Here is a 13,615-nt window from a genome sequence, read left to right on the forward strand (position 1 = left end):
TGGTGTTGCAAGAGACTCTCTAGGGACTTTCCAATTCACACTCTTCCATTCTCTTAAGGGGTCTCATGAAGAATTGCCATTAGTCTATTCAGGATTCCATAGCTTAACTCTGTCATGCATTTCACCATCTCAACAAGTCAAAGCAGCCAGACACCTTTTCAACATGGTTTCTAGTTCCAAACTGAAAACTGGGGTAGTTGATCTCTGAATAAGCAATGCATGCAATGAACATGTACATGTTGTTATGTAGCAACTCTTAAGGCTCTGCAGATCCTGGATGGAACTCTTAAATCACATACACAAACAACAAGCAAAACTTTTTTAAGCGGCCAGGACAGTGGCTTGCTTCCCATGGCAAGGTTCTTTAGGCCAGATGCAGTCAGCAACTTGGATCCAAGATCTCAACTCAGAGAGAGAGATTCTAGGGCTTTAACCTCATAGCTTCATGATATGACAGATTTCCCCTCTCTCCTTTATGGTCTCTCCTGTCAAACAGCATAAGGGACTCAATCCAACTTCCTTTGAAATCAGTGTATAACCCACTAGTGAGTACAAACGACAAGGAGTCCTTGTGGCACCATAAATGTCTCTAAGGTGCCACAAGGACTCCTCGTTGTTTTTGCTGATACAGACTAACACAGCTACCTCTCTGAAACCTGCCACTAGTGAATGTGTCACAGGTCCTTCCTCTGTGCCACTCTGCAAAGGATAGGAGTTGTTATGTTACACAGCTACAGAGCCTTGGCTCTTGATGTTTGGTGGCCCCTGTATGACCTGTAGCAACTCTGGGTTCAATCTTTCTCGTATGTTGACCAAGATGGCAGCTATCACAAATGCAAAACTCCCATTTACCTCAGGGGGAGTTGGACTGGGCCCTGTGTCCTTTGTCACCTCTAGAACATTGTATCCCACCCAAATCAGTCAGTTGAAGCTGGCACAGTATTGACACAATACTCAGACATCTTCATGAAGAACTGAAATAAGTATTCCAACTATTGTTCTCTCTATGAAGCCTTGAGATGATAGTGCTAAGCCACCAACCAGGCCTTATTTCTATTAATTTATAAACTAAAATCATAGCCACCAAATTTTGTGCAACAACTAGGATCCAAGTCCTAGACTTGAAGAGAGGGGGATTCCAGGGCTTTAGCTTCATGGTATGAAAGAGTCCCCTTCATGTGTAACATTTTATGTACATTTTAATGAACTAATTTGCATATAACAATAACATTAGTATTAAACAAATTGTATGAATGTATTGCTGATGAGAGGAATTTGCTTGATGGCTCTGACGAAGTCTCACACACTGCCAACACACATCAACACTGAACAGGGTGCAGGAGTGAGGAGAACAACTTCCCTCAGGGAAAACAGGGGTATTTCAGTCTCCATGATTCATCCAGTTGTTGTTCTCTCTCTCAAGTCTGCCAATTCATGCAAAGCATAGCTTATGATGCAGGTGCTGGAACTGATATCTGTCAAACTTCTCTCATACAGGGGCCACCAAACATCCATTTGATGAGAATTTTTAATCCCTACTGAATTGGACTGGATTCAAACTGGTGACAAATAGGTGCAAAGCTCTCTCTCATACCAATGCCCTGAGACATGCTAGTGTTACACCTTCAAGAATGTGGCTTGTTTTCATATAATCATAGAAATGTAGGGCTGGAAAGTTCCTTCAGAGGTCATCAAGTATAGCCCCCTGTGCTGAGGCAGGACCAAGTAAACCTAGACTATCCTTGACAGGTGTTTGTCCAACCTGTTCTTAAAAGCCTCCAATGATGGGGATTCCACAACGCCCCTGGGAAGCCTATTCCAGAACTTAACTACCTTTATCATTAGAAAGTTTTTCCCTAATATCTAACCTAAATCTCCCTGAAATTAAGCCCATTACTTCTTGTCCTGCCTTCAGTGGACATGGAGAACAACTGACAACCTCCTCTTTGTAACAGCCCTTAACGTATCTCTTATCAGGTCCTCCCCTCTTGTCTTCTTTTCTCAAGATTAAACATGCTTAGTTATTTTAATCTTTCCTCATAGGGCAGGTTTACTAAACTTGCCAGCATTTTTGTTGCACTCCTCTGGACTGTTTCCAATTTATCCACATCTTTCCTAAAGCATGGAGCCCAGAATTGCAGACGGTGCTTCAGCTGAGGTCTCACCAGTGCAGAGTGGAATGGGACAATCACCTCCCGTGTCTTATATATGACGTTCTTGATAAAATACCCGAGAATTACATTAGACTTTTTCGCACCTGCATCACATTGTTGACTCTTATTCAATTTGTGATTCACTATAACCCCCCAGATCCTTTTCATCAGTACTATCACCTAGCCAATTATCTAAGTGGACCTGATGGGACAAGATCACACATTCACTGAAGCGGTCTGAAATTGGGGCCAATTACTCAGACAATACTTGAAATCACCTGAAAAAGAACTGCAATTCTAGGACTTACAAGTTTGGGGGTGATGTTGGGAATCAGAACCAGCAGAAACTATTTCCTATTAATTACACTTGAATCTTTTTATATGTGTGCTTAGGAAATTAAAGTGTTTTCTTTCCCACCTTTCTTCCCATATTTCTTTCTCCAGCTTGTGGACCATGCCTGACCCTTTGTAATGAGACAGTTACACCTATGGCTCAAATAATCTCACCACGTGGTATCATAATGTTCAAAGTAGCAGTGTTGGACTGGAGGAGCTGGCATAGTGATTCACTAAAAGAAAACGGGATGGGAAGAGGGCTGGACAGGAACGAAAAGTCAGATTTTGTAAAAAGTTTAGCTGCTCCATCAAGAAGAGGTAGGAGCTTGGTCTACATGGATAGAAGTTCTGGAAAGATGACTTTATTAAGTCAAGTGCTGACCTTTTGGGAGCTTACACAAGCAAAGTCTCCTACCCTCTGGACATATAAGCAAGATCTCCCACAATCTATAATTAAGTGTCCATCCACATAAAAACAACAAAAGACAACATTCAAATTCATACTAAATACAATGTTTTAGAATATAAAATCATTTCAACAGCTACAATTATTCCAGGGTCAACACACTAAGCTCTTTCATCCAAATAAACACCAGCTATTTCCCCCCCAAATACAAGTGGTCAGGGGAGTTTGACCTCACAACCCTTAACTCCACAGCACAACCCTCTACCACTTGAACTAAATGAACAGCTGGTAGAAGTAAGCTATTACCCTGGATCAGCCCTTAAATAGGAACATGATATACACATTACAAGTAGCATTACACAACTATATGTGAAAGAGTAGTGGACTGTTGGGTACCAGATTCCTGGGATCTGTTCCTGGCTCTGGGAGAAGAGTGTGGTCTAGAGGTTAAGAACAATGATTACAAACAGCATAGTCAAGCCAATAGATTTGGCACATTTGTTCTGAAAGGCAGTGCAGCCAAGCAGATGAGATTTGGTTCTGTGATGTTGGGTGACATCCAGGGCCGGCTCCAGACCCCAGTGCGCCAAGCACGCGCTTGGGGCGGCGTCCCAGCGGGAGGGCGGCAGGCAGCTCCGGCGGACCTCCCGCAGGCATGCCTGCGGAAGGTCCGCTGGGACTGCGGTTCTGGTAGACCTCCCGCAAACGTGCCTGCAGAGGGGCCGCTGGTCCCTGCGGTGGAGCATCCGCAGGCATGCCTGCGGGAGGTCCACCGGAGCCGCGGGGCCAGCGGACCCTCCACAGGCACGTCTGCGGGAGGTCCACCGGAGCCGTGGGACCGGCGACCGCTAGAGCGCCCCCCGCGGCGTGCTGCCCTGCTTGGGGCGGCCGAAATCCTAGAACCGCCCCTGGTGACATCAGTTCTATTCCGAGTTTTCCCAGAAGTGATGTTGCACAACCTCTCAGTTATGCTATTTGTTAAATTAAGGGAATGAATGCTGGAGGAGTTAGGAGTCCTTGTTCAGTAATAAGGGCTGTGAAGTGCACAGAAATATTAAAACCACACAGTAAAAGACATGAAGTCAGAATCTGTGGTTTGCTGGCCCCCACCACAATGCATCTCCTCCTAAGTCAAAGGGCATTTTATGGGGGAATGCCTCTCTCTCATGTTGTCAGGCATTAAGGGCTGCCAAATATGCAGGTGTTACACAAGATCTGCACTTGGTGGATTGGTAAAATAGAGTAGAATTCATTTCCAAATGTAAGATTTAATGTCGGGGGGGGAATCATTTTCTGAGTTATAAATTACAATAAGTCAACATATCACAACGTGTAATCACTTTTAAACAAACAATATTATGGTGTAACAAAGCACACACAAAACCTATTACCTGCATTATGTCTGGCAATATACCCAAGTGCCCAGGCTGCAGCTTCCTTTACTCCAGGGTCAAAATCTTCCAAGCAAATCACAAGTGTATCCAGTGCTCCACAATCAACTATCGCTTGAGCTAGCTGAGGAGAATGTTTACCAACCGCTCTTAACACAAATGCAGCTGCTTTCTTGTAGAAACGCTACACAAATTGGAAACAAAACATACATTTTTACTAATATCATTACTTCAAAAATCAAAAAGATCAGAACAAATACTAAAAGAAGTATTTTATTATTACTATTGATTAATTCCTATTGCAGTAGCACATAAGTACCCAAATTAAGGATGAGGGCTCCATTGTACAAGACACTGGACAAACAATTAACACATACAGACCCTGCCCTAGTCAGCTCACAATCTAAGATGCTGACAGTATGCAATAGATAAACACATAGACAAAATGGGAGGGTTGAGGAGGTGTGACTAAAAGATAACAGGAAAGATACAAATATTTGCATAAATGAATGCTCTCAAGAGCTAGACAAATACAATAAATCTGACCTGTTGGATCCGACTGTGTATGATATGCACCAATCTGCCCTCAGCGCAGGGCAAGTTCCAAGACAGATTCTGTCTATGGCATTTATATGGCCTCCACTATTGTAGAATGTATTTATCCTCACAAGCCCAATAATATTACTTCCATCTTACAGATGGGGAACACACAGACTAACGGCCAGATTTTCAAAAGTATTTAGGCACCTAATGATGCAGATAGATGCCTAATAAGATTTTCAAAAGCTCCTAAGTGAGTTGGGTGCCTAAGTTTCAATGAAGTCAATGAGAATTAATCACCTAGCCTGCTTTATGTGCTGTTATAAATCCCACTGGCTGCTATGTGCATCATTAAGTACCTACATACCATTAAAATGCTGGCCCTAAATGACCTGCTCAATGTCTCTCAAGTCCCAAGCTAGTATTCTAAACACTGGATCACCCTTCCTCTCTAACTGTCTTAGGACAGCATAGCATGCTCCCCTTTGTGCACCTGGCCATCTCTCTTCCCTACCCCCTTTGGGTTCCTTGTGCCCCTGTGCAGGGCCGGCTTTAGGCCTATTCCACCAATTCCCCCAAATCGGGCCCCACACCCAGTGAGAATCCCTTCCCTGGCTAGAGGTGCCTATTTAATTTTTACTCACCTGGCGGCGCTTCGGGTCTTCAGCGGCACTTCAGCGGTGGGTCCTTCAGTGCCGCTGAAGACCTGGAGTGAGTAAAGGATCCGCCGCCGAAGTGCCGCCGAAGACTCAGAGCACCGCCCGGTGAGTACAAGCCCCACACGTTTTTTTTACGTGTTTTGGGTTTTTTTTTTAAGTCATCCCTGCCGGGGCCCCATCAAAACTGTTCACATAGGGCTCCACACTTCCTAAAGCCGGCCCTGCCCCTGTGGGCACTAGAAGGGAGCAATCCTTGTGCTTTCTCTGAGCAAATACCAAGATTGTGCCTTGGCTTTGTGTGGCGACTGCACAGGTGACTGTGAAGCATCCATGGGCCAACACCTCCTACATGCCTATTGTGAAGGGGTTGACGGACCCCTCACTAAGACTAAAGGAGCAAGATCAAGCCAAGAAGGCCCCGCCCCTCAGTAGCTGCAGAATATGCTCCAAATGGAGGACCTGCTTAAAATGGGACTCTGGCAATCAAGCTGTGGCAAGAGTGAAGGAAAGGCTGTCTGCAAGAAGGAAGCCAGTATGGAGAAGGACCTGGACCGTGGGTAAGGCCTTACTGGGCAGCCAGAGGCCTGACCACTTTTTCTTTCCCCTTCTGTCTGACAAGGGGGAAATCATTGGACATCGCAATTTGGAAACCCCAGCTGACTACCTGAATCACTGAGACTGCTTGAACAACCTTCTGAGAGGAGGGAACCAGAGGGCTGTGACTATGCCTGAAACTGAAGAGAGCACTGGGAAGGTAGGAAGTGGGCCAAGGGAGGCTGATCTGGAGTATCAGTTAGTGGGGATGGAAGCATCCCCGCCCGCATCCTCCCTTTGGATCCAGGATCCAGTCAAGAAGGAGGGCCCAGCTCTCCCTACCCTTCCCTCTACCCCAGCCCAACTGAGGGTAACCCAGAGAAGGACAGACTGTAACTTGGCTATCATGCCCCCAGACTGCCTGACAAGGCCCCCTCCCTCAAGACATTGGAAATTGATGAGCTGTGGCCAACCTACTAGGCAATTTCCTAACTGAACCATGCTACACCTCTAAAAATGGGCCAGGCAAAATCTAGTCTTCCTGTAGTTAATGTGCAAATTGACAGAGGTTAGCCTAAGGGCCTGATCCCAATGAAGTTAAAATGGCAGAACTCCCCAGGACTTCAGTGGCAGAAGGACCTGGTTCTAAAATAGAAAAATAGGTTGCCTTTAATGTAAAAGATATTTTGAATAAGAATAATAACCTTAAAAAAAAATGTCTCTCTGCCCAAAGCATAATTTAATAGGAATAATATATCCATGATAGGGCAGATCCTCAGCTGATGTAAACTGGCATAGCTCCATTGAAGTCAATGGAGCTATGCCAATTTACACCAGCTGAGGATCTGCCCCAATATACACCCTCCAATGTGTGCATGTGCATTATTCCTTTTATACTGTGGGAAAGGCTCTTTTTAGGGTTTATTCTTATTCACAATATGTTGTTCTTGAAATAAAACACATTCACAAAAACATTTAGAATGTGCTATAAAACCTTTTTTATTTTCACTCAGTTTATATGACAAAACACTGATCAGATGCTTGATCCTGTAAGTCCTGCACATGTACAAGTCAATGAAAGTTCCACTATGGAGTGCTCACAGGATCTGATCCTTTTTGATACTGATGCATAAAATGAATGGAACAGGAATGCATAGGGAATTGCCCATAGGAACTAACAAATTACTTGCATGTCTTGCTAAACTCTGTATGAACTGGATAATTAGTTTCCTTCACTTGCCCTCAGTCACTAAAGCACGGTAGGCCTTCTGTGACCTCACACTAATCTTGCTGATGCCCCAAGTGATTCTGAATCACAGCTGTCTCCCGGATGCATTGACAGTATAGACACTAAAATGGAAAAGATAAGTCAAGGCATCTATGCTAACTTTGTATAGTTTCTCCTATCAAATAAATGGCGTAACATCAAACAAACAACAAAGACCATAATTTTCTCTCTTTAAAATCGTTAAATAACCAAATTATTTATAACTTTATCTAAGTCCTACTTTGTTCCATACAATATACATATTTTAGAATGAATGGGTGATTCCCTTCAATAATAATATGGAATTTTTATTATGACTGTAGAAGTATTAATCAGATATGCAACTATGAAAATATTATTTCATTAGTGATTACTTCTGAATTCTCAAAAGATGAAAAACTATGTCATTTCATGATAAGCATTGATATTTGAATTCTTCTAAATCTAAAACAACAAAACTACAATCTAAATTCAGTTAAATAAGTTGGAAGTGTAGCCATATTATAACTCTCAAATTTCTATATTTTTCAATCACTAGGAACCATGTTTGAAAACTTTGCTGTTAACCTAAGTTAGGATCCTAAAATTGGAATCCATCCAAAAACTGTAGGAAAAGTAGGGGACAGCCTGTCAGATATATTTGTGCTATATCATATCACATTTTATTTGACAAACAAGCAGATTAAATCATTTTAATGTGTTGTACTGTGTCTGTGCCAATAATTAGATTTTATATTCCTCATGCTATACAAGTTTCCAAATGTTCAAGTTTGGAGATGTTAACTACAGGATAACTGCAGTTCAATTTATGTGCATTTTATAAGCATTTAGAATTAAAGACAAGTTCTAACCAATTATCTGTACAGCATTTCTAATTATTTGAAAAAAAACAGCCTTCTACAAATCCTTTCATTAACATGTCAGAAAAATAAAGCTCCCATGAATATATTACAGATAATACAGAATAAGAATTTTTAAATGTCTCATTGAGTTACAATTCTGACTACAGTATATTTTGACTTACCAGGAGACCAATGCACATGCTGTATGTAACTTCAGTACATGTATTACTGCACTGAGAGTCAAGACAGTTCATTACGTTTTTTTTTAATTGGCAGTTAAATTGTTTAAGAAAATAAAAATTCCTTACATTCTGTTCAGCCAATGAATATACAAGCTGTGGAAGAATGTCTCCCTTAACAACCGCCTCTGCCAGGTCATCGTTATAATTGGCAAGTCTCCCAAGAGCCAAAGCAGCGGTCTGTTGAATAGTTGGGACCACATCCAACAGAAGAGGCCTCAGCAAAGACATTACACCTGAGTTGCATTAGGAAGAAGCAGAAGAAAGAGGCAATACTATAAGCAAAGATTTATCTAAACAGACTTTTTTTTCATAAAAACAAATTAAATAGACTCTTACAAGTAGCAGAAACTTGTGATAAATTCACAAATGTTCCACTGAAAATTAATCAAATATTTTCCTGTTCCTGCTAATGTCTATAACATTCCCACCTGCTTTCCAACAAGTAAAGATGTGTTTGCAACACATGGGTGGGCGATGTATTATATCTAAGTCCTGATTTGCCCCTCCTCTCCTCCCAGCACTTGAATTAATGTTTGTAAAGTTCTCGGATACTTATTTATCACCACAGCATCTCTGCGCAGTAGGGAAGTATTGTTATCCCTGTTATTCATATGAAGAAGCAAGTCTCATTCCGAATCCAGCACAATAATCACAAAACCATCTTTCCACTCCTCTCCTGATAGACCATCTGGCATAAACCAATATACATAAGCAAGTGAGTATTTTGGGGCAAATCTTGAGAAAACAAGCAAACTCTTTTTATTTCAGCTTTGCTCTACATGAAGTCATCCTGGCCCCAACAGGCCAAGACATCTGGACAGAGGCTATAGTTCCTATAGCAGATTATGGGAAGAGTAGCAGGTCTGCTTTGCCAGACACAGATTTTTTCACTCACAACATTTATAGATCTACCATCTATGCCCTTGTCCCTCTTATGGCTAGTCTACATTCAGGGGCGGCTCTACGTTTTTGGCCGCCCCAAGCAGTCATGCGCGAGAGGCGCCCCGGAGCCGCGGGAGCAGCGGACCTCCCGCGGGCATGACTGCAGAGGGACCACTGGTCCCGCGTGGCTCGGCTGGACCTCCCGCGGCTGCGGACGGTTCGCGGGTCCGGCGGCTCCGCTTGAGCTGCCGCAGTCATGCCTGCGGCAGGTCCAGTCGTCCCGGGGCTCCAGTGGACCTCCCGCAGGCATGACTGCGGCAGGTCCGCCGGCCCAGCCTCCCGCCCCTCCCGGCGGCAGGGGACGCCCCCTAGATTTTGCCGCCCTAGGCACCAGCTTCTTTTGCTGGTGCCTAGAGCCGCTCCTGTCTACATTCTCTTCCTCCACAGTGAGCTGCAAAGACCCGCTGGGCATACGGGAATATGGAATCTTCTTTTGCAACATCTCTGCTGATTTTACTCCCTTGTAGTCCCCACAATCAGTTTTTAAAGTGCTTTAAAGGGCACTCCAGGATTTGGTCCTCTCTTAGAAACGCAGTTTAGAGATAATTAACCATCCTCCAGTCTCACTTTTGAAAATTCTAAGAGCAAACAAAAATTAAAATACTCATAGGACATCACAATAGTATTAATCATTTTTTCAAATATAAAACTATAAACAGAAACCTTTACAAAGGGAAGCAGTTTCAACTCTGATTTAAAAAAACCAACAAATATGCTACCAAGGAAATGCAAATATGCACAAGAAATTCCATCTTGGGCTTCTGGTGATGAAATATTACGATGTTCCTCTTGATTTATGCTGCCACCACAACCTATTGATGGAATTACACCAGATTACATTACATACATTATAGCGACTAATTTGGGGAGCAAGAGCTGTAATATATTGCTCTCCAGATAGAAGAGTTATTGATATTTCATTATTATTATTGTAATAATTATTTATTATGTATTTATGGTAGTGCCCACAACATGCTAGCCAAACACAAAAAAAGAAAACTCCCTAACCTAAGGAGCTTACATCATGGATGTACCCTGCTGAATTGAGAGTTTGGGTACATTGTTCCTCACATAATTAAACTATGCAGAGAGATAAAACAATTTAATCAAGAGCAGTTTTGAAACACATTTTATTTTTGACATAAAATACCCTATAAAGCAGAGCCAAATCTAATATAACCTAAAGAACAAACACAAAACAAAAGTTAGGAGATACGTGCATGTCTGCATAAAGAACACAATTTGTAGAGGAGGGAAGGTTACTTATTATACTAACTGTGGTTCTTTGAAAGTGTTGCCTCCATATGCTAAGACCTGGTGGATGTTCTACCTCAGCTGTAAAGCAGTGGTTGCAATGGGCACAAGAGCCCTGCATCACAGCCTCGAATGTTCAGAGCTATGGTAATTATACTCCATCTGTCTCTGTTTTTTCAACTACACCAGTTAGCATCAGCTGATCTAGCCCACTGTCTGGAGTGACAAATGGAACAGAGGGGGTTCTCCCAAGGGGTCAGTGAGACCATCAACTTTGCCAGCACCAGGTTAAGGGCCCATGATGGAACAAGTTATTTTTATGAGTCTTGTGATGATGAGTGACTGAAAAAATTTAGAACTGTCCACTGACAAATTATACATTGGCGTTTCAGACAGACTCACCTGGATAGAAGACAAGGAGAGGATGAGAGACCAAGTACAAGAAATAATCCAGAATAGATTATGGGGATACGTAATGTGGAGATGAATTATTACCAACTTTGTGCCAAGTTACTTAGCCCATCACCAATGAAAGACTTGCACAGAGGGGCTCTGTAGGAGGCAAAATTAGGCTTGGCATCAGTGAAGTTCTGGCACAGAACACTGCTGAGGTTCTCATTGCCAATGAGGCCTCTGTGCCTAAAAGGGTTTTAGGCACTACAGCCACAGATCTCAATCTGTCTGGTACTAATTTCTTTGTGCCTGTGTCATCTGATTTGGCTGGTTTGAAGCTGAAAGTGGCAGATTCTGTCCAATCACAGGAGTAGATCCATGGCCAGGCTTGTAAATTGTCCTCAGTGAGGGAGGCACAGGGCCTTGCCTGCCTAATTGTGCATACTCAAGGTGGAAAGGCTCTACATACAAAGCAACAAATCAGGAAATAAGCTTCCCCCAAACAGAACAGCCAGACAAGAATGCTGGTCCTCCTCTGGGAACATGAAAGAACACCAAATACACCACTTGATTCCACCCTCATTATTTAGTTCTCAGAGGTCTGATCGGTCATGACCAAAATACCTAAGGGCCTAGGTCCACTATAAAATTTAATGTACACAGCTACCTGATACTTACGAGCTAGCTGACTAAATTAACAACATAGTGGGGGAGGGATAGCTCAGTGGTTTGAGCATTGGCCTACTAAACCTAAGGTTGTAAATTCAGCCCTTGAGGGGGCCATTTAGGGATTTAGTTGGGTTTGGTCCTGCTTTGAGCAGGGGGTTAGACTAGATGACCTCCTGAGGTCCCTTCCAACCCTGAGATTCTATTCTATGAAATGAAGAGCTTTATGATCACAAGAAAAAAACACTGTTCCTGGCCAGGAGAGAATGAGCCTACATCTGTAGTTGGCTGTGAAAAGAAAGTAATGGAACCATCTGGGCCCACACAGACCCTTTGAAAATCTTATCTCAGAACACCAAGTGCTGCGAGAGGAAGCTTGCGCAACCCCAGTGGGCACTACTTCCCAGAAAATTCCTAAAGCCCCGTGCTACAAATCAGAATATGCAGAGGCCCTCCTCAATGAGGGAAAGCCAAAATTAAACTCTAAATACATGCTCAGCATTATGAAGGCACTTTTAATGGTAACTTTGCAATCTTCTAGTTATTTATCATTGGACCATATTCCAAAGAAAGGCAAAACTGGGCTCTATATAAATATTTCTTTGGTCATGGAGGTACATTTGGGGCATATTCTGCTCAAGCCAATGAGACTAAAAGGTGGTCTTTAGAGGCTCAACAGTGATCAAGGGCCTGATCCTCCCATACACCTTCCGATATGATATCAATGGGAGTTCATGCAACACTTTGCAGGAGACACTTATTATCCCAGAGGATTGGCCACTAAATTATTATCCACCCACACTCTGAGATGAAAGGAGTTTATCATTATTAGTAAATTATTTATACATCACTTTGAAATATGCTAGGTACTTTACAGAGTATATAAAAAGATAAGACCTGGTGCCAACTCCAAAAACCTTGTTATCAATTTTTATAATCTCATCCTTTGATAAACCATCAACCTCCCCTTCATAGACTCCTAGACTTTAAGGTCAGAAGGGACCATTATGAGATGTTACTGCTTTTGCAGCCAATAATTTCTTATCTTTCCTTTTAAAATGACAGGTTGCATGCTCAATCCTCCATTCCTGACACAATGCAAAATGCCCACTGAAGATCCAGTTGAGCACAGAGCGATCAGGCACTCTCTGTATCTCCATACCACATAGAATTCAGTAGACAAGAACAATGCTACTTTTACACTGACTATGATGGGATTTCTGCTTTTAATGTATGTTAAATTTGTGCCACTCAGCTTCCCTTGTCAGAGCAGGAAGCACAGGTCCCTCTTTTTGCCAACAGAGCAGAAGGAAATAAACAGTCTACATTTTTTGTTTCCAAGCCTTATTCAAACCTGCATTTCTATGAACATCTGTGGGTGGGCTTGAGAGTCAACAAACCTTTTAAACATTTTGAGTGGCTCAAACTTTGAATGCAACAGAGACTGAAGCCGTCTAGAGCTGAGGGGTCCAAGTGCCAGATCCACACTAGATGACATTTTTGGCCTGCATGACCTATCTAGATTCTGCAAAATTTAAGCTTTCATTTCTCAGAAATATACTTCTAGCTGATGGGGGAATTCTCCTGCTGGCTAATAATTTCATTTGAGTATTAAAGCTGAATTACAAGGTATGTCTACACTTTGAGGTGGGGGTGTGATTCCCAGCTCAAGGAAACCTACTCATGCAGCTCTCACTGAGGTAGCACACTAAAAAGAGAGTATAGCTACAACAGTGTCAGTGGCAGGATGGGCTAGCCATCCCAAGTACAGGCACAGGGCCTTGGATGGGCACGTACTGGGGGTGGCTAGCCTGTTCCAGTGCTCACACTACCACAGCTACAATCTATTTTTAGTCTGCTAGCTCAATGAGACTAGCACTTGTATGTCTCCTTGAGATGGGAATCACACCCCCACTTCGAAGTGTAGATATACCCCTAGTGACACCACTTTGAATGTTAGCGTTAAATATTTCACTGATGATCATTTTAG

At 42.7% G+C, this 13,615-nt stretch overlaps 1 protein-coding gene across 2 annotated transcripts in view; it reads right to left on the reverse strand.

The window, feature by feature from the left end:
* The window catches only part of SPAG6 (sperm associated antigen 6), a 54,925-nt gene that overhangs the window by 27,776 nt on the left and 13,534 nt on the right, over window positions 1-13,615 (reverse strand). For both annotated transcript variants that reach the window (XM_039526876.1, XM_039526877.1), the window contains exons 3-4: window positions 8,437-8,603; window positions 4,287-4,470 (exon numbers count right to left, since the gene is read on the reverse strand). In XM_039526876.1, the coding sequence (XP_039382810.1) occupies window positions 4,287-4,470; window positions 8,437-8,603 (351 nt within the window). The remainder of the gene's footprint in view (window positions 1-4,286; window positions 4,471-8,436; window positions 8,604-13,615) is intronic.

Source organism: Mauremys reevesii, linkage group 2, assembly GCF_016161935.1.
Source record: "Mauremys reevesii isolate NIE-2019 linkage group 2, ASM1616193v1, whole genome shotgun sequence".
Classification (NCBI taxonomy): domain Eukaryota; kingdom Metazoa; phylum Chordata; order Testudines; family Geoemydidae; genus Mauremys; species Mauremys reevesii.